This window comes from Heptranchias perlo, chromosome 16, assembly GCF_035084215.1.
Source record: "Heptranchias perlo isolate sHepPer1 chromosome 16, sHepPer1.hap1, whole genome shotgun sequence".
Taxonomy (NCBI): domain Eukaryota; kingdom Metazoa; phylum Chordata; class Chondrichthyes; order Hexanchiformes; family Hexanchidae; genus Heptranchias; species Heptranchias perlo.
The window spans coordinates 16,077,034-16,098,259 of record NC_090340.1 but is presented as its reverse complement, the minus strand read 5'-3'; the positions used below and the strand labels follow the sequence as shown (position 1 = coordinate 16,098,259).

General features: G+C 42.9%; 1 protein-coding gene across 1 annotated transcript in view; it reads right to left on the bottom strand.

Annotated features, from left to right (window-relative positions):
* LOC137333506 (diacylglycerol O-acyltransferase 1-like) overlaps positions 1 to 21,226 on the bottom strand; it is a 98,783-nt gene that overhangs the window by 65,341 nt on the left and 12,216 nt on the right. The window contains exons 4-8 of the mRNA XM_067997687.1: positions 16,050 to 16,135; positions 12,668 to 12,720; positions 10,515 to 10,620; positions 913 to 1,041; positions 716 to 811 (exon numbers count right to left, since the gene is read on the bottom strand). Coding sequence (XP_067853788.1) covers positions 716 to 811; positions 913 to 1,041; positions 10,515 to 10,620; positions 12,668 to 12,720; positions 16,050 to 16,135 — 470 coding nt within the window. The remainder of the gene's footprint in view (positions 1 to 715; positions 812 to 912; positions 1,042 to 10,514; positions 10,621 to 12,667; positions 12,721 to 16,049; positions 16,136 to 21,226) is intronic.

The following is a 21,226-nucleotide window of genomic DNA, read 5'->3' as shown; positions in this document are numbered from 1 at the left end:
CCCAATACTACAAAATCCCTTCCCATTACTCCAATACCTAAAGACCCCTTCCCTTATACTCCCACACCCCAACATTCCTCTGCTCTTCTCATCCCTACCACCACCCTTTCAGTACTCCAATACCAGTAGGCCACCCTCTCAACACACTTAAATTACATTGCACCCTTCAGTGCTTCTACCTGCATCATAAAGCAGCTTCCCTTCCACCTTCCTCTGGACTGTAGACCTTAACAAAAGGTAAGCATAAAATTCACTACATACCTAAACAAACAGAGTAATAATCAAGGTCACTGATTTACAATTTTCATCAAAATATAGATGTGATCACATAATGTTGTAGAAAAGAATGCCACTTCCCCAAAAACATGCTATTTGAATATATGACAGGGCCTACTCCCACTATGCACAGAATACCATACGTATTTGAGAGGAGCGAGTGCTTGAAAATAAATGACAGTACAATTTAGCGTTAAGATGGAAGGGTAATTCTACCACCTTATCCCTGGCTGTGTCATAGATTATACCAGTGGAAAACAGCTTCATTCTTTAGCTAAAACTCCCACTTACTACTAAAAAGAAAATCTGGATCAATATAAATTGAAATTGTGTTTTGTTACATTAACTAAGCCACCACTGCTCTTCTCCACAGTAACCAAATAAATACAGTTATATTATATTATCACCTGCAAACCAGAACAAAGGATAAAATCTATACCTTTTACTGTCAGGTTGTCTGGATAATTGATCATTTGCAGTACATTGTTCCTATCAGAGTTGTTTTCATCATATCCAACCACACATGATGTAATACCTGTAATTACATTAACGTTAAATTAATATCATACCGTAACAAAAAGTGCTGAAAGGAAACAATTATGTACCAGTACTTGGGAATATTTAACATGGACATACCTGGTTGCTTCATGGCTGATTTTAGACCTAAAGGTGCCCATTCTTCACGAAGCCACCTATTCACCTCGTGGTACGAGTACAGCTTCATGAATATGATGGTATACACTACTAAGGCCATTGCTGATCCAACTGCATGCAGGAATAATGCAAAGGGAAAAAGGAAAGACAAGAATGATAAGTACTTGCACAACAGCCAACCAGTCCACTAACGTAAGTATACTTAGTTGGCAGGGAGGGTTTTCAAAGTTGCAGCACAAATCAAGATGGCAAAGATCAAACTTTTATTTTATGCAATTGTACAGTATATATAATATATAATGAACAATTTCATATTAAGTTGGTATTTCTGTCTTCTGTTGCTAAGATTTAACATTTTGATTTCTATTGCTCACTCCCACATGACAGTACAGTATTTCCATTAGAGTTCAAACATGATTGAAAGCTAGGATTACCAAGTATTATACTTAAAGTGTTCTCTGTATCACAATCACATGGTACAAAGGCTAGTAGAGGATGAATGCATGGGTTCTGATATGTGGAGGATACTTAAACAGTCTCAACATTTCTTTATCAAAAACAACGTGCAAACATCACAAGACTATGCTTTGAAGAGAGGCATTTTGGATGGCTTTCAGTTGCTGAGAAGATCCCAGTGCATTTTATATTGAGCTTGAAACCAGGGAATTTAAACCTTTCTTTGTGTGTACTACCTCCTGTTAAAGCCGTATAAACTGAATTCAGAAATATTTAATGGGAATAAGGGAAAATGAACTGAGATCTCAATTTTTAAGAACTAATCTGCCAACTTTGTCCCTCTCCAGAAAGCATGGACTCCTTGCTGGACTACAGTTCCATAAGTACAGGGAGCCCTCAGCTGTCTTGCTGGCATGGCCATTCTTTATGTGTGAGCCTCGAAAGTGAGAGTTGGCAAGCTATTTGAAGTGGGGCCATCACAGCAGATCCCAATACTATCCTCACTCGACATGCACATATGTGCATTTCCAACAAAGATCACTGAATGGCAATCAGGAGTGGAACACCCAGTTGATTATCCCCTCCCACACCCAGTGTTACACAAAGTAATTGTAACACCCTTGCTACCACCTTAACTGAGATTAGGTAACCCAGTACAGACTAGGGATTAAGTCTGAGACCTTCTGGTCTATATGGCTTGGCTACACATTGGATAAATCTTCTGAGCTATCAGGGGAGCTGGAACATTCAATTTTACTTCAACGAGTGGCAAGAAAATAACTCAAAAAGGCAAACAGAAAGCATGGAATGTGGTATAAATAAAATGAACAATGAGAATTGGTGGTTAACATAGGAACAAACCACCTATTTACAGCAGACTACACAGACCATTTGCCTTCATGATCATGCGTTATGGGAGATGATTTTTAATTAGCTTCCAAAATGGGTCGGGGCTTCTGCTACACCCGCCTGAACCAGCTGACGGGAGACACGTACCATTTTGAGGTGCGTGCCTCATTTCCATTATGAGCGCAAGCTGTCAGCGCTACTCATATTTGTAATTGGCAGCTTGCCCATTCGGAAGACGGGAAATCTGCGATTTAAAGGCAGCCTGTACCTTTTAAAGGGGAGGAGCCTTTAGTCAATGATATCAGAGCTGTTGCTGCAAGTAAAATGTCTGCTGCCAGAGCCACCCCCCCTTTCATTCCATTTCTCAGACAGTGCAGTGGAGGCGGTGACCAGGATGAAGGAGGTGTTGTTCCCCGCAGATGGGCACTGAGTGCTCTGCCACATAGCCCAGCAACGGTGGACAGAGGTAGCAGAGCATGTGAATGCCAGGAGTCTGACACCATGGACCTAACAGTTATGTACAAAGAAATTCAATAACTCAACTAGAGCTGCTAAGGTAAGACTCCCATTCACAGCTTTCTTATAATCTGCACAGCCGTACACAACTCTACTGTAGTCGCAGTAGTAGCAAGCCTTACCACCCACGCTTTCCATCTCTCTCCTCCAATCACAGCAACATAGATTAATGTACCTCCTTCTGCTTCACTGGCACACTCTGCATCTGTTATTTCCCTCACAATTACTAGGCCTCCTTCCCCACACCTGGTACCTCTTTCTCTCACCATGTTACCTATGCTAAGCTGCCACAGACATCTTCACATCCCCTCAAAAGGCTACAACCAACACGCTCCCACTCTTCTTGCAGGACAAGCTGGTGCACAATAAGAAGGAACTCTCCAGATCTGGAGGAGGGCACCATCAATGTAGGAGCTCATGCCAATGGAGGAGGAGGCAATCAATGTCATGGGAAATGGGAGAGTTCAAATTTTGGCAGATAGCAAGGATGGAGGAAATTTCCCACAGGATGCTTGGCCACCTTCCTCTCCTTTTGTCTTGAGACTGAACTTTCTCCTTCATACACTCCGAATGACATCCTGGTGGTCTCTAGAGTGGCCATACATCTTCTCATTGCAGGTCCTTTGCAAGTCCCGGGACCATCTGCAGCAGAGGAAGGGGAGGGCAGCCCTCCTAAAGAAGTGCCATCACTCATTCTGACCCTTGGATGCACTAGCTCAGACGTTGGCACACTGCATAATTTAGGAAGTGAGTTGCAGGGTGATTCACCGCACAAAGGTGAGCAGGGGTAAGGACAGTGTGAAAGGATGGTATAGGACACAGCTTTCTGGAGGGCAAGCTAACATCCCAGCTTTGCTATAGTGGGCACAAATGACGACTTCCAGGGCCCAGCCTTTAAAAGAAGTCTGACAGGTGTGCACCAGCATTTGTTCGGTGCGTTGGATGGCCTACCAGGAGATTATTCACCATATTGGACAGTGTGGAGCAGTCCTCTTCCACAACGCGTGGCATCGAGGCAATACAGTCAGCTATGGAGCATGTGTTCAGCTCTGTGTCGCTGCAGTGGGGCCCTCAGTATACGAGCCAGTGGTGACAGCTCTAACAGCTTCGATGGAAGTTCACATTGCTGCCATTCAAGTTTTGGGTTCCATTGTCTCTATGGGCTTCCACAGTGGGTGTGAAAGCATGATAGGGACTTCAGTGCTATCACACTGTCCTGGAGTTTGCTTTACCGCAGACCCCTCCAAGTGCTGAGGCACAGCCCCATGTGAGTAGCAGTGGTACCATGGGAGAGGCACATGCTGTCCTCTCAGGATGACAGCACACCTGCTCCCCCACCAACCCCTGAACCAATGCACATCCTGTTGCTGGAAAGACAGCTGGGCTAGACTGCCCTGGCAGTAGCCGAGCAGTCTCAGGTCCAAGCTTCTCAAGTTCGTCGCCCATGGCCATCTCAAAGGCCCTCATCGGAGGTTCAGCAGCCTTCCACCTGCCATGCCTAAGCCACTGGGATAGTACCTTGTAGGAACACCAGAATTGTAAACAATTTTACAACACCAAGTTATAGTTCACCTGACGAAGGAGGAAGCCTCCGAAAGCTTGTGAATTTAAAATAAAATTGCTGAACTATAACTTGGTGTTGTAAAATTGTTTACAATTGTCAACCCCAGTCCATCACCGGCATCTCCACATCATGAACACCAGAATGTGTAGGTAAACACTAAAATCAGGCACTAGGGTCTTGCATCAGGATGATCATTAGTTGATGGGTATGTTAATGCTCATTGCCAATTAGTCTTTCAATGACTATTTCATTTTGTGGTGTGCAGTTTGTTTTGTATTTGTTGACCAGCCAATGTAATTTGACTGAAAGACCAATGCTTGTGTTTGGGTTGAGAGCGGTTCTGAGGATGGAGAAAGGACTGGGACTAATGTTAGGAAAGGGCTTTTGGCGCAGGGGAATAGGAAGTAGTTAGGCAAAGCGCTCCTTGATGACCTGCTATTGGAGCTCTTGCAGCAGGCAGGATAGGTGGGCCTTGCTGTTGCTTGTCATACTGTGTCTTCCTGTTCTTCATACGCTTTTGCCTCCACTTTTTCCTCTGCAGGTGACTTGATGGGTTGGATCCTCTGTACTGCACAGTTGTGGAGCATGCTGCAGATGGCAGTGATTCTAGATACTCTCTGGTGACAGTATGGCAGGACACCGTCAGACCTATCCAGTCAGTGGAAGCATTGCTTGAGGATGCCGATGGTTTGCTCTATCGGGGCTCTGGTAGAGGCATGGCTTTGATTATATCTCATCTTTGCGTTTGTGCATGCGTTCCTGACAGATGTCATGAGCTACGCATGCAGAGGATAGACGTTGTGTCCAAGTAGTCAGCCTCTGACTCTGACTAGGTGAAAGAAAGGAGGAATTGAGGACTGGTGCAGGATAAAGGCATCATTACAACTGCCAGGATACTTGGCACACACCTACATGATGCGCTGCATGTTGTGGCACACCAGCTGCACGTTCAGCAAGTGGAAGCCCTTCCATAGAAACATAGAACATAGAAAATAGGAGCAGGAGTAGGCCATTCGGCCCTTCGAGCCTGCTCCGCCATTCAATGTGATCATGGCCGATCCTCTATCTCAATACCATATTCCTGCTCTCTCCCCATACCCCTTGATGCCTTTTGTGTCTAGAAATTTATCTAGCTCCTTCTTAAATTTATTCAGTGACTTGGCCTCCACAGCCTTCTGTGGTAGAGAATTCCACAGGTTCACCACCCTCTAAGTGAAGAAATTTCTCCTCATCTCAGTCCTAAATGTCCTACCCCGTATCCTGAGACTGTGACCCCTCGTTCTGGACCCCCCAGCCAGGGGAAACATCCTCCCTGCATCCAGTCTGTCTAGCCCTGTCAGAATTTTATATGTTTCAATGAGATCCCCTCTCATTCTTCTAAACTCGAGTGAATACAGGCCAGGTCGACCCAATCTCTCCTCATATGACAGTCCTGCCATCACAGGAATCAGTCTGGTGAACCTTCGCTGCACTCCCTCTATGGCAAGTATATCCTTTCTTAGGTAAGGAGACCAAAAATGCACACAATACTCCAGGTGTGGTCTCACCAAGGCCCTGTATAACTGCAGTAAGACATCCTTGCTCCTGTACTCAAATCCTCTTGCAATGAAGGCCAACATACCATTTGCCTTCCCAACTGCTCGCTGCACCTACATGTATGCTTTCAGTGACTGCTGTACAAGGACACCCAGGTCCCTTTGTACATCACCATTTAAATAATACTCTGCCTTTCTGTTTTTCCTTCCGAAGTGGATAATTTCACATTTATCCACATTATACTGCATCTGCCATGTATTTGCCCACTCACTCAACTTGTCTAAATTGTCTTGAAGCCTCTTTTCATCCTCCTCACAACTCATGATCCCACCTAGTTTTGTGTCGTCAGCAAACTTGGAAAAATTACATTTGCTTCCCTCATCCAAATCATTGATATATATTGTGAATACCTGGGGCCCAAGCATTGATCCCTGCGGTACCCCACTAGTCACAGCCTGCCACCTTGAAAAAGAACCATTTATTCCTACTCTCTGTTTCCTGTCTGTTAACCAATTTTGAATCCATGCCAGTATATTACCACCAATCCCATATGCTTTAATTTTGCACACTAACCTCTTATGTGGGACTTTATCAAAGGCCTTCTGAAAATCCAAATACACCACATCCACTGGTTCTCCCTTATCTAATTCTACTGGTTACTTCCTCAAAAAACTCCAGGAGGTTTGTCAAACACAATTTCCTTTTCATAAATCCATGCTGACTTTATCTAATCCCGTTGATATTTTCTAAGTGTCCTGTTATCACATTCTTTAGAATAGACTCTAGCATTTTCCCTACTACTGATGTTAGGCGAACCGGTCTGTAGTTCCCTGTTTTCTCTATCCCTCCTTTTTTAAATAAATAGTGGGGTTACATTTGCCACCCTCCAATCTGAAGGAGCTGTTCCATAATCTATAGAATTTTGGAAGATGACAACTAATGCATCCACTATTTCCATGGCTACCTCTTTTAGTACTCTGGGATGCAGATTATCAGGTCCTGGGGATTTATCGGCTTTCAGTCCAATTAATTTCTGCAGCACTTTTTTTTAATTAATACTTATTTGCTTTAATTCCTCCTTCTCACTAGCATTTCTGGGAAGTTATTTGTATCCTCTTCCGTGAAGACAGAACTAAAGTATTTGTTTAATTGCTCTGCCATTTCCTTGTTCCCCATTATAAATTCTCCCGTTTCTGATTGTAAGGGACCTACATTTGTCTTCGCTAATCCTTTTCTTTTTACAAACTTGTAGAAGCTTTTACAGTCCACTTTTATGTTCCTTGCAAGTTTACACTCATACTCTATTTTTCCCCTCTTAATCAATCTCTTGTTTTTTTTTGCTGAATTCTAAACTGCTCCCAATCCTCAGGCTTACTACTTTTTCTGGCAACTTTGTATGACTCCTCTTTGGATCTACTACTATCCTTAATTTATTTTGTTAGCCATGGTTGGGCCGCTTTTCCTTTTGTGTTTTTGCGCCAGAAAGGAATGTACAACTGTTACAATTCATGCATTCGTTCCTTAAATGTTAGCCATTGCCTATCTACCGTCATGCCTTTTAATGAAGCTTCCCAATCTATCATAGCCAACTCACTCCTCATACCTTCGTAGTTTCTTTTGTTTAGATTTAGGACCCTAGTTTCGGATTGGACTACTTCACTTTCCATCTTAATGAAGAATTCTATCATGTTATGGTCACTCTTCCCTAAAGGAGCCCGCATAACAAGATTATTAATTAACCCCTTCTCATTGTACAATACCCAATCTAGGATAGCTTGTTCCCTGGTTGGCTCCTCAACGTACTGGTCTAAAAACCATCTCGTACACACTCCAGGAATTCATCCTCCACAGTATTATTGCTAATTTGGTTTGGCCAGTTTATATGTAGATTAAAGTCATACATGATTACTGTAGTACCCTTGTTACATACATCTCTAATTTCCTGTTTAATCGCATCCCCTACATTCCCACTACTGTTTGGAGGCCTATAGACACCTCCCACCAGTATTTTCTGCCCCTTGGTGCTTCTTAACTCCACCCAGACTGATTCTACATCTTGATTTTCTGAGCCAATATCCTTTCTCACTATTGCTCTGATTTCATCCTTTACTAACAACGCCACCCCACCTCCTTTTCATTTTTGCCTGTCCTTCCTAAATATCGAAATCCTTGGATATTCAGCTCCCAGCCTTGCAGGTCACCCTGCAGCCATTTCTCTGTAATTGCAATTATATCCTGTTTACTTCTATTTGCGCTCTTAATTTATCTACCTTATTACGAATGCTTCGTGCATTCAGATACAGTGCCTTTAGATTTGTCTTTTTAACATTTTTAGACATCTTAACATTTTTTTGTACTATTTTTCTGATTTCCATTTTTGCTTACCCGGATCCATTTGTTAGTGCACTCTTTTGTTTGTACGCTCTGTCCCTTCCTGACACAATCTGGTTATCCTTACCCCAATCACTTTCCTGCACTGCTTCCTTGTCTTTTCTCTTTAGCGTTCTAGATTCTCTTGTCTGGGACCCTCCCCCCACCCCCCCCACTTATTTAGTTTAAAGCCCTATCTACCTCCCTAGTTATTCGATTCGCTAGAACTCTGGTCCCAGCATGGTTCAGGTGTAGACCGTCCCAACAAAACAGCTCTCTCTTTCCCCAGTACTGGTGCCAGTGCCCCACAAATCGAAACCTACTTCTTCCACACCAATATTTGAGCCACGCATTCATCTCCCTGATTCTATTGACCCTATGCCAATTTCCTCGTGGCTCAGGCAATAATCCAGAGATTATTACCTTTGTGATTCTGCTTTTTAATTTAGTCCCTAGCTGCTCAAACTCTCTCAGCAGAATCTTTTTCTTAGTTCCACCTAGGTCATTGGTACCTAGGTGGACCACAACAACTGGAACCTCCCCCTCCCACTCCAAGTTCTTCTCCAGCCTGGAGGAGATGTCCTTAACCCTGGCATCGGGTAGGCAACATAGCCTTCCTATTGATGTATACTTCAAGGTCCTGTGTTGGAGCACACAAGGCTATGGGTGTGCAGTTGATGATGCCCTTGACTTGGGGGCAAGCCTGCAATTCTGGCAAAGCCCAGAGCCCTGTCTTCTTGCTCTATTGGGAAGGAGGTAAAGTCACTGGCTCTACAATGTGTGCATTGATGCAGATATGCACAACCGATTGACTAATGTTGCTAAAGTGATTATTGTAGTCTGGAATGACTGTCCATTTTTTGGGTGCTAAACAGCATCCAAAATGGCGGGCAGCAAGTGCACGCTCATTACGAGCTGAAAGTGCGCCACCCGCCATATTGGTAAATTCCTCAAAATTCTGCGTGCAGTGCCTATGCCACAAGCAGGCATTAGGCTCTTTGCATATACAAATAAGAGGTCTAATCCCTTATTGAGGCCACCCTACAAGATTGGTTTGTCCTGAGACAGCTGGCACAACCAACAAGGTAAGTTTTAAAAATATATTTACCTGAATGTGGAGTCTGGAGTGCTCCTCCCGACCCCACATTAAAGGAACGCGAGCCGCTCAGCCATTCTCTCTCCCGATCGCTGCCCCTCGATCATCCCCCAATCGCTCTGGCTCCCTCCCCTCCCCCAATCCGGTCGCCCCCACCCCTTTCCACGTTTCCACCTTACCTCACTTATCTGAGGGCCGCCTCGATGGCAGCAGTGACCCGATCTTCAATCATGTTTCGCCTGCTACTCTCCACAGCTCGCCGGCTGGATGGAACGGAGGCCCGAGGCCCAATATCATTTTTCCCTACGCCTCGCGCACGCCCAAAAATTGATGTGGGTGACTTTCCAGGCCATTGTATCAGAGACGAGCTTTGATGGGCCAAGTGATTGTAGAACATAAGAAAAGCCGGAGTGATAAAAGGCCAACCAGCCCATAATATTTTCTCCACACATGATTATTCTATAATGGATTCCCTCTCACACATGTTGATCTCCTGATTTCCTTCCCAAACCTCCCCTGAAAAAAATTATCAAGTAGTGTTGTAAATATCTCTTTAATCCTCAATCCCAATTCTCAACAGATATTGAACCAACAACTTTTTCAAGGTGCCAAATTGACCCCAAATCAGATACTTGCTCCAGAGTTTGTTCCACATATCAACTATCCTGTGGGGAAGTAAGATTTTTCCAGGGTAGATTTTCTTCTTCACTTGCACCTGGGCAGGGAAGAGGAAATGAAGGCAGTGACCTATAAAGTCAGATTTTCTCCCCCGCTATGCTGCCTAGGATTTCCTGGGTTTCCCCAAGATCATGTATCAGGGCCTGCACCTGTTGGACATTAATCAGGAGCCCTCGTAGTTCATGTTAATACTTCAAAACTTTTCCCTGAAGTCAGGAGAAAGGATATTTTACGGCAATGAGACACTTTTGTTGCCTTCAGATCTGAAAGCTGGACCAATATTTGCTTCCATTACTGAGCTTGCCAGCCTCTCATGTAAGTACTCATGCTGTGATTAAGATGGCATGGATTGGGCATGTAATGATGCACACCCCTCTGATCTAAGATTAGTTCTGGAAATGAATGCAGTAGACACAAAATGTGCAGCGAGGTGTAGTGAGAGAGAGGTGAGACTATTGGTGAATTTTAAATGTAGGAAACAAAGGAACAAAATGTGAAAGACAGAATATAATTCCTAACCTGCAGTAGATGACGTCAATATGTTAAGCACAAACAGCGGAAAAAATAGAATTGCTCCAAGATTGACCATCTGCATAGCATACCCTGATTTTTCACTTATTGAGAGCTGTAATATGTAAACAAAACCTGTTTAGTTTAACCACATTTACTAACCTTTCCCACCCTGCTAACTGTAGTTGCTTCACTGTCACAAGTAAATGACAAAGCAAATTGGAAAAAAATCCTCCTAAATTCCAACAGTCCATGTATACATAAGGCTAGAAATTCCATACTGCATTATACTTACCCCAATAGGAAAGTCATGTAGCCACTATAACTGCCCATGGGATAAATGTAATGCATGGAAGAATTTATAGCCAATAATGTATTGTGCTGGGTACAAACAAGTTGGTTATTTTGAAAAACACTACAATCACTGACTACCTGGACATTGGAATTTTCAATTATATTCTCCATACAAATGCAGCTGTGAGATCACTGTTGTACATCAGCATAAATTCCACTCTCCAAAAAATTAAACACCAACAGCTTTTGCAAAACAAAATTACAGCTGAGGCAGTTCATTGCAATGAAAGACTTGATTAATGTTTTACATTGAATTCCAATCTAGTGCACACATTTAAAGTATTCTAAAATCTATGTCAGTGATTTTTACCAAGATTTGATTTACTATTTTAGGTTAAAACAGAAAGAAGACATGTTGGGGTCTTCAAGTCATATGCATCCTCTACTTACTCCTCGAGTGGACAAACACCAGTGTCATTCTGTAGGAGAAATTACAAGGGACGACTTTTCTTTGATGGGATGATATTGGGAATATTAAGTATGTAACCTTCCCACACCCATACTGTATATAAGCAGGGCCCAAGAAACATCAGTTCATTCCTTCAGATGTCCTTAATGATTTCTTTCTGTCATTATTTACGAGTGAATCCGAGGACTGGTTTTCTCAAGTAAGGACACTAAAAGCGAGGCACTTCAAAACAGACTGTCAAAGAAGGCAGTGAATAAAATCTGTCATATCTTGACACATATCTTAAGGGAATCACTAAATACAGGAGTTATGCCAAGGAACTGTGGAGAGGCAAATGTGATGCCAATTTATAAAAATGGATGGAAGGATAAAGCAGGGCACTATAGACCTGTAAGCTTGATATAGTTCGTTGCATTTCAACTACCGATAAGTATGGGCAATTGACAACCCAGTGATCCATATTAATTGTTTTTATCACCTGCGTGAGTTTTGCATCTTCTAACATTTGTTAACCAATACAAATATCTTGGTCCTAAGCAACCCTATGCATCTGATAGGAAACTGCAAATTGACACTATAAAGTATCCATAATCTGATTGGCAGAGTTCAACAATTACTGAGGCAAGCAAAAGTTTTCACAGCTAGGATTGAATTCAGGAAGCAATTTAACATTGTGATGGCCTCAGACAGAGCATAAGCATTTATACACATACAGAGCCAAACCACTTTTGGCTAGCAGTTTAAAGAAACCAACTTAAATTTGCCTAGTTTTATTAGCCAAATTTTAAAATAAAAATATAGGCCCTGAAATTCTGCAGGGTCCTTCCAGTCTCCCACTGTAACTCCAGAAGACGACTGGGAGAACCCAAACAAAATTTCATGACTATAGCACTTCTTTTGAATTGAAACTAGATTTGCTGTAGGACCCATCACATCAACATCCTCATGAAAGTCAAAATTATAAATTATTTTCAGTGTGGCTTATCTGCTGTGTAATACTGAGCCACATAGAGCAGGAAGGTCCCAGGTTCATTCCTTGGTCAGTATTGAGTTAACTGATCTCAGCCACGAGGTAAATGTAACTATTTTTGGCCTCAGCTTTTTCTGGTCTAAGAAGATGCAAAATCACCCAGAGTTGCCATTTCTGATTACTATCGAGTGATTTGTGCTAGGAAAGTGTATGTATGTGAATGTCAGGAAAGGAGAGGGGCAGGCTTGTCAATAACACCCTCTATGCATAATTGCCTACAGGGAGATTTATCTGTGGTCCCATATTGGTCAGTAAAGGATTGCTAATTATTATAAATAGGAAAATATAAAACTCACTTCCTAGTTTCTGGTTCGTAGAACAAAACATTTTTATAAAATAAATCTAAATTTTAGTAGTAGGGATACTTACTGCTGACAGAGATCGTTCCAAGTGAAGAGCAGCAAGGACAAATATATTTGATACTGAAAGAGAGAAAATTGGGTCACGTTTCTGATTCGATTTAAGATTTGGATTAATAAAAACTCTATTCTCTAACCAGGATGACTGTCTCACACTTACACTCACTAAATGGTGGTGTTCATAAATTCATCCCAAAAGCTAAATGGTGTATTTCTCTTTCATTGTTCAAGACTAAAGAGATCCTTTTTAAACAATTTCTATTTTGGGTTATTTTGTCCTGTTAGTTCATTTGTTTGTGCTATATTTTATGGTAATATGCTTCAACACATAACCCTATAAAGCCCCATTGTTACTAATTCACTGATCAGTAGAAATAATCTTTCACTATATTTACCCTCTCAAACGCTTTCATAACTTTGAACACTTCTGTTAGATTTTCCCTGTTTCAATGAGCACAATCTTAGTTTTTCATTATAGCTACATTTTCTCATAGAATCATATGGCACAGAAGGAGGCCATTCGGCCCATCGTGCCAATGCTGGCTCTTTGAAAGAGCTCTCCAATTAATCCCACCCCCCTGCTTTTTCCCCACAGCCCTGCAATTTTCTCCCCTTCAAGTATTTATCCAGTTCCCTTTTATTATTATAATTCCCTAGTATTATTTTGATGAATTCTGTGGCTTTGATAACCTCCTTTATTAGATGTCCCAAAATGGCACACAGTACTCCAACTGTGGCCTAACCAATGCTTTGTACAGATTCATGATTACAAATCCATGTACAAAAACAAAAAAGTAAAGGACAGGCCACATTTGACTAATTTAATAGAATTCAAGGAAATTACTTACTGGATAGGCAAAAGAATGCAGTGGATTTGATATATTTGGACTTTTTGCCCCTATATATAAAACCCAGAATCCGATTTGTCCTTTTATAGTTTTTTACATCTGCAATCCTGCTTTTAAAGAGCTGTGGATTTCCATCTCTACATTGCTGTTCCTCCACTCCCCGATAGTTCTAATATTAACGGTATATTTGTATTCTCTAGTATATTTTTCCAAAATGTATCAATTCGTATTTATCATTGTTGAACTGCATTTGCCACATATCTGCCCCCTCCCTTCATCTGACCATGACTTCCTATACTCCCCTGCATTCTTCCTCATAGTTGCTATTCCTCTTATTTGTATCATCTGCAAATTTTGATATTATTCACTCTATGTCCATACCCAAATATTTTATGTATAATAGAGAAAGAGAAGTCCCAACATAGATCCCTGGGAACACTAAAATCTACATCATGCCAATCTGAGAAACATCCATTCACTCCTACTCTCTGCTTTTATCCTATCTATGCCACCATTTTAACTTTAATGCATGGACCTTAATCTTCGAAACAAGGGCGCTAAATTGGGCTATGTAGCAACCGTTGTTTCGGCGCTACTCGGCCTCTCCGACATCCAAGATAGCGTCTTGGATGCGCATGCACGTTTCCTGGTGACATGTGCCAGACGCCATCTTGGTGTAGGAGTTAGCTCAGGCGCAGATAACGAATGCTGGAATCATGTAAAGTAGGGAGAAAATGGCTTCAATCAGTGTGCAACGCTGATTTAAAGTGAAAGACACCATTTTGGGACTTAACATTCAACTCAATGCACAGTCTTAACCCCGACCATCTGAACGTGCCTCAGAATGCCTGGAGGACCCTCCACCAGCGCTATCTAAAGGCACCATGCAGGATTTACAGGTTAGTGGCTGGATTATTGCTTCTGGCTGCCGTGACATTTGTAACTGTTTTTGGAGGTCTCCTAGATTTCAATTCTAGGACGTGGGGACATAGCCTAACATTTAGAGCCAGGATGTGCAGGAGTGAAATTAGGAAATGCTTCTACATGCAAAGGGTGGGAGACATTTGGAACGCTCTTCTGCAGATGGCAGTTGATGCTAGCTCAATTGTGAATGTTAAATCTGAGATTTCTGTGAACCAAGGGTATTAAGGGATATGGGGCTAAGGCGGGTATATGGAGTTAGGTCACAGGTCCACCATGATCTCATTGAATGGTGGAACAGGCTCGAGGGGCTAAAAGCCTCTGCCACTTGCTGCTTCTTGATATGTGCCACCTTCTCCTGCACGAAGCGGGACCTGTGTCTGGGTGATGTGCCTGTCATGGTTGAATAGCTGCCTGTGTGTGCGGCCTGTAAGTTGTGGGTGAGTGGCTTGAAACAGTGGTAATGTTTAAGGGTGAGAGGAAGCATCTGGTTGGAAGAGTTGAGTACTGATAGAAAGAGTTTATTGGTATGTGGGGGATGGGGGGTGTAGTGCGTGGTGCAGTTGGTAGGAGACGCCACTTGACAGTCGAGGTCACTCACCTTGACCACTCATGTCAAAGCATTGAACTTCTTCCTGCACTGCATCCATGCTCATGATGCTGTGCGCCTGGCATTGACTTCGTCCCCGCTGCCTCCCACTGACTTTTGAGTGTATGTCTGGAGGGCCTCTTGCCACCCCCCCCCTCCCTCCTGCAGATATAGGATGTCCCTCCTTCTGTCCACCTCTTGCACCCAAGGTCTCTAGTGCATCAGCAGAGAACCTTGGTGCACACACTCTTGCAGACCTGGTACCAACTCAGATCGGCAGATTGGTGAGGTCTGGTGTGCAGATTGGAGGATGTGGGATTTAGCAGTGCTCAACCTTTATTCAATGTTTTAACATAACTCATCAGTGTGTAAACATAGGGATGGGACCTGCAGCTGTGTTTTACGTGTGCGATGTCTGATCTCCGTTCAGACTCCGTGCAGGCAGTAGACTGTTATTTTCAGCAAATAACAGGTACCAAGCTACCTTTAAGAGATTTCTAAGAAACATCCTCCCTTTAAGAAATTGAGCTCCCTCGGTGGTGGAAAGTGTGAATTGCATTGATTCAATGTGCAAGGCCCGGAATGGAACACTCATTGCAGGTGAATCCTCAGGGCTGCCGAAACTTGCATCCTGCCTGCGCAGGGGTCATTGGGCACTGGGTAATTGAGCATCATGCTACTGGTGCCCACAAACGGCCCAATCCAATTTTTCCCCCCCAGGTCTCTTATGTGGCATTTATCAAACAATTTTTGAAAGTCCAAACATCAACTGCACTGCATTCTTTTGCCTATCCACTAAGAATATTTTTCTGAGAATTTAATTTTGCTGTTCTATTGGCTGAAAAATAGCCACAAGTTTAAAACTGCACAATTTATTTTAGAAAAATATCACTAATTTTCATTAATTTTCAAAACAAAATTGAGATCCATTTAAAAGGATAAAATATAAAAGCTGATGATATGCAAATCCGATGAAAATAAAATCTCATTTGGTACCAGCAGCCTTCCATTTTAATTTAGGTGCTGTCACTCACCAAAAATCATATATGAACCTGGCCAAATGTTGGGGTCACTCAAGGCAAACGCAATTATCTGAACAGGATCCACGAGGATTCCGTACCTGTATAGATATTTTAGAATACAGTAATATTGCACCTGAACCTACAAACTAAACAATATACCTAAAGACAAAGTTGGGATATAACACTATCATAAGTGTACCATGGAGAAACAGAAAATCCTCATTCTATAACCACAATTTGTTATTTGGTGATAGTACCCACTCTACTTTGGCTCTCTTTTTACTTTCCCTTGGTTGTATACCAAAAGCAGCAAAGAGGGAAGGCGATTTGTGTGACAAAATGAGGTGTTCTCTATTTTTGATTTGATGCCTGTTCCTTTAAATCTAGTCATAGTACACAAACAGTTTTGGGGGAAAAAAGGACTGCAATTCAAATTCTTGTACCAAGCTTGTATCGATACAATTTTGCAAATGTCATCAGTTACAGACTGGAGAGAGGAATACTTCAAAATAAAACAGTACTGTGTGATTGGTTCAGTTTGCATATGACTCACATCTTTCAAATTTGTGTGGTCAGGTATTCAAAATCCAGAAGTCCCAGTAACACTTTTCTGGGATGTAAAAGACATGATCCTATTTGAATTGAGAAGTCAGCTTGAAAATCTCTGGGAGAAAGGAATGAGACAGTTTGAAAATCTCTGAGGGAATGGAGGCGACAATATGCAACAGGAGTTGAGTGCTGACTTTCCATCCAGCTTTTCTTTAGCTTTCCTGTTGCAAAATTGTACCGATACAAGCTTGGTACAAGAATTTGAATTGCAGTCCTTTTTTCCCCAAAACTGTGTGTACTATAGGGGAGGGGGGAGAGGAAGGGGAGGGGGAGGGGAGGAAAGAACAAAAGAGAAGGTCTGTGATAGGGTGGAGAGCAGGAGTGGTTAAATGAGATGATGGTGCAAGGCAAGGAGGGTGTAATGGGACAAGTGGAGAAACAAAAGATGGGTCTAGAGGAGCTGTAAATGGCAACAGCAGAACCATTACCAGCACCTGCTGTCCCAAAAAAATGGGAGCGGTCGTTATGATCTGAAGTTATTGAAGTCAATGTTGAATCCAGAAAGTTGTAAAGTGCCTAATCAAAAGGTGAGGTGCTGTTCCTCGAGCTTCTGTTGAGCTTCATTGGAACAGTGTAGGAGACTGAGGACAGAGAAGTCAGAGTGGGAGTAGGATGGAAAATAAAAATGGCTAACGACCGTAAGGTCAGGGTCACGCTTGCAGACTGAGTGGAGGTGCTCAGCAGAGGAGACTGCATCGTGAGCAGCGAATACAGTACACTAAATTGAAAGAAGTACAAGTGTACAAGTAAACCGCTGTTTGACCTGGAAGGAATGTTTGGGGCCCTGGACGGTGGGAAAGGAGGAGATGAAAGAGCAGGTGTTGCATCTCCTGCGCTAACACGGGAAGGTGCTGTGGGAAGGGGAGCGGTTGTTGAGGGAGATAGAAGAGTGGACCAGAGTGTCGCGGAGGGGCCGGTCCCTTTGGAATACTGGGAGGGGAGGGGAGGGGAAGATGTACTTGGTGGTGGCAAGGCGTTGGAGGTGGCAGAAATGACAGAGGATGTTACGTTGAATGTGGAGGCTGGTGAGGTGGAAGGTAAGGACAAGGGGAACCCTATCGTGATTCTGGGAGGGAGGGGAAGGGGTGAGGACAGAAGTGCGGGAAATGGGATGGACACAGTCGAAGGCTCTGTCAATTACAGTGGAGAGGAATCCTCGGTTGAGGAAAAAGGAAGACATATCAGAAGTACTGGAATGGAAGGTAGCATCGACAGAACAGATGCGACGAGACGGAGAAACTGGGAGAATGGAATAGAGCCCTTACAGTAAGCGGGGTGGGAGGAAGTGAAATCAAGGTAGCTGTGGGAGTCAGTGAGCTTATAATAGACACTGGTTGACAGCCTATCCCCAGAAATGGAGATAGAGAAGTCGATGAAGTGAAGAGTCGGGGATGGACCATGTGAAGGTGAGGGAAGGGTGCAAATTGGAAGCAAAGTTGATGAAATTTTCCAGTTCGGACAGAGAGCAGTAAACGGCACCAATACAGTCACCAATGAACCGGAAAAAGAGGTGAGGGAGAGGACCCGAGTAGGACTGGAACAGGGAATGTTCCATGTATTCCACAAGGCAGGCATAGCTAGGGCCCATACGCGTTCCCATAGTGACACCTTTTATTTGGAGGAAGTGAGTGGAGTCATAGGAGAAGTTGTTCAAGGTAAGAACAAGTTCAGCCAGGCAGAGGAGGGTGGTGGTGGATGGGGACTGGTTGGGCCGGGGAGGGCCCGTGGGCCGTCCTAGTGGGGGATGGAGATGTAGAGGGAATTGACGTCCATGGTGAATAGATGACGGTTAGGGCCAGGAAACTGGAAACTGTTAAAGTGACAGAGGGCTTCAGAAGAGTCGTGGATGTAGGTCGGAAGAGACTGGACGAGAGAGAAAAAAAAAGAGTCTGAGATAGAGGAAGAAATAAATTCCGTGGGGAAAGAATTCTGGGCACCACACTTTAAGAACATAAGAAATAGGAGAAGGAGTAGGCCATTCGGCCCTTCGAGCCTGTTCTGCCATTCAGTAATATCATGGCTGATCTTCTACCTCAACTCCACTTTCCTGCTCTACCCCCATATCCCTCGATTCCCTTAATGCCCAAAAATCTATCGATCTCAATCTTGAATATAATCAACGACTGAGCATCCACAGCCCTCTGGGGTAGAGGATTCCAAAGATTCACAACTCTCTGAGTGAAGAAATATTTCCTCATCTCGGTCCTAAATGGCTGACCTCTTATCTTGAGACTATGACCCCTAGGTCTAGATTCTCCAGCCAGGGGAAATAGCCTCTTAGCATCTACCCTGTCAAGCCTTCTAAGAATTTTATATGTTTCAGTGAGATCACCTCTCATTCTTCTAAACTCCAAAGAATGTAGGCCCATTTTACTCAATCTCTCCTCACAGGACAACCCTCTCATCCCAGGAGTCAATCTAGTGAACCTTCATTGCACCCCCTCTAAGGCAAGTATATCCTTCCTTAGGTAAGGAGACCAAAACTGTACACAGTACTCCAGGTGTGGTCTCACCAGAGCCCTATATAATTGCAACAAGACCTCTTTACTCTTATACTCCAACCCTCTTGCAATAAAGGCTAACATACCATTTGCCTTCCTAATTGCTTGCTGTCCAGCATGTTAACTTTCTGCGATTCATGTACAAGGACACCCAAAATGCCTCTACCGACATTTCTTAGTCTCTCACCTCATAAAAAAAATTCTGCTTTTCTATTCTTCTTATCAAAATGGATAATTTCACATTTCCCCATGTTATACTCTATCTGCCACCTTCTCACCCACTCACTTAACCTGTCTATATCCCTTTGCAGCCTCTTTGCATCCTCCTCACGGCTTACTTTCCCACCTAGCTTTGTATCATCAGCAAACTTTTATACATTACGCTCGGTCCCCTCATCTAAGCCATTGACATTTATTGTAAACAGCTGAGGCCCGAGCACTGATCCTTGTGGCACCCCATTAGTTACAACCTGCCAACCCGAAAATGACCCCTTTATTCCTACTCTCTGTTTTCTGCCTGTTAATCAATCCTCAATCCATGCTAATAGACTGAGGATTGGTTAAGGCCTTTCGGAGAGATCACAAGGCCTTAGAAAAAGAGTGAAGTAGAGATTTACTAGAATGGTACGAGGGATGAGGGACTTCAGTTACATGGAGAGACTGGAGAAGCTGGGCTTGTTCTCCTTAAAGCAGAGAAGGTTAAGAGGAGATTTGATAGAGGTGTTCAAAGTCATGAACAATTTTGATAGAGTAAATAAGGAGAAACGGTTTGCAGTGGCAGAAGGGTCGGTAACCAGAGGGCCCAGATTTACGGTAATTTAAAAAAGAACCAGTGAGGAAAAATTTTTTTACGCAGTGAGTTGTAATGATCTGGAAAGCAGTGCCTGAAAGGGTGGTAGAAGCAGATTCAATAGCAACTTCCAAAAGGGAATTAGATAAATACTTGAAGGGGAAACACTGCAGGGATATAGGGAAAGAGCAGGGGTGTGGGACTAATTGGCTAGCTCTTCCAAAGAGCCAGCATAGGCACGATGGACTGAATGGCCTCCTTCTGTGCTATTTCATTCTATGATTCTATGATTCCATGGAACAAAAATTCCTTGTAGGGTAACCGTGGAGATGCAAACCAGAGAATGTGTACAGTGTAACCCTGCATCCACTGCGCAGAATGTGGAAGGCAAGGTGTTTGGCTGTATGACTTTTCAACCTGCAGAAAACTAATCTTGTGAATTCTCAGACTTTTACACTATGAAGTGATACAATGTTACTGATGAGAGATCACAATTTTGTTCTGAGAATCCACAATTAATTGTTTAATAACAGTAGAGAAATGATGGGGAAAATTATTCTGGAGTGTGGATAGATATGGAACAATCTTGATTAATGTACTGAGGGAAGTGAAGTACAATGTACTAAAGTGGATAATATGTAAAAAAAACTTTTAATAATTTTTAAAAATACATTGGTCCTGAAATTGCAGTGGGCCACCACCGGTCTCTGATCGTGACTCCTGCGGAAGATTGGTGGAAACCCCAGATTAATGCCCATTTTCAGCCATTTACGCTGTTTCTCTGGGAATCCCCCCAGTCGCCTGCCGAAGTTACATTGCGAGATCAGTGTTAGCCCTGTGAAATTTCAGTATTGTTATGTCAAATTCATATTTTATACATGACTTCTTGACAATTAAGCTAGTACAGCCATTTACCCAGTGGCGTTTGCTCATGTCCAGGCCATGGCACTGCTGACAGGTATTAAATTTTCTGCTCATTGTTGCTGCAGATTTTCCTGTTACAGACCGGATTGATTGGGCACAATGCATTGAGGAAATTTGGGCAGGGAGAACTGCATATTGGTAACAAAGCCCGACCGATTTTCCATCCATTTAAGTTAATAGACAGAAAATTGCCTGGCTCCCTTATGGGCACGCGGTCCTCCCCATCTGATTTTCTTCTATGCATTGCATCCACATTATCCAATGCACCCAGGCACAATAACTGGAAAATCTGCCCATTTGAGTTAGAATGTATATTAATAGTTAGGTTAGTTAGTTTTAATCACACTGGTCATGAACTCTGTTAT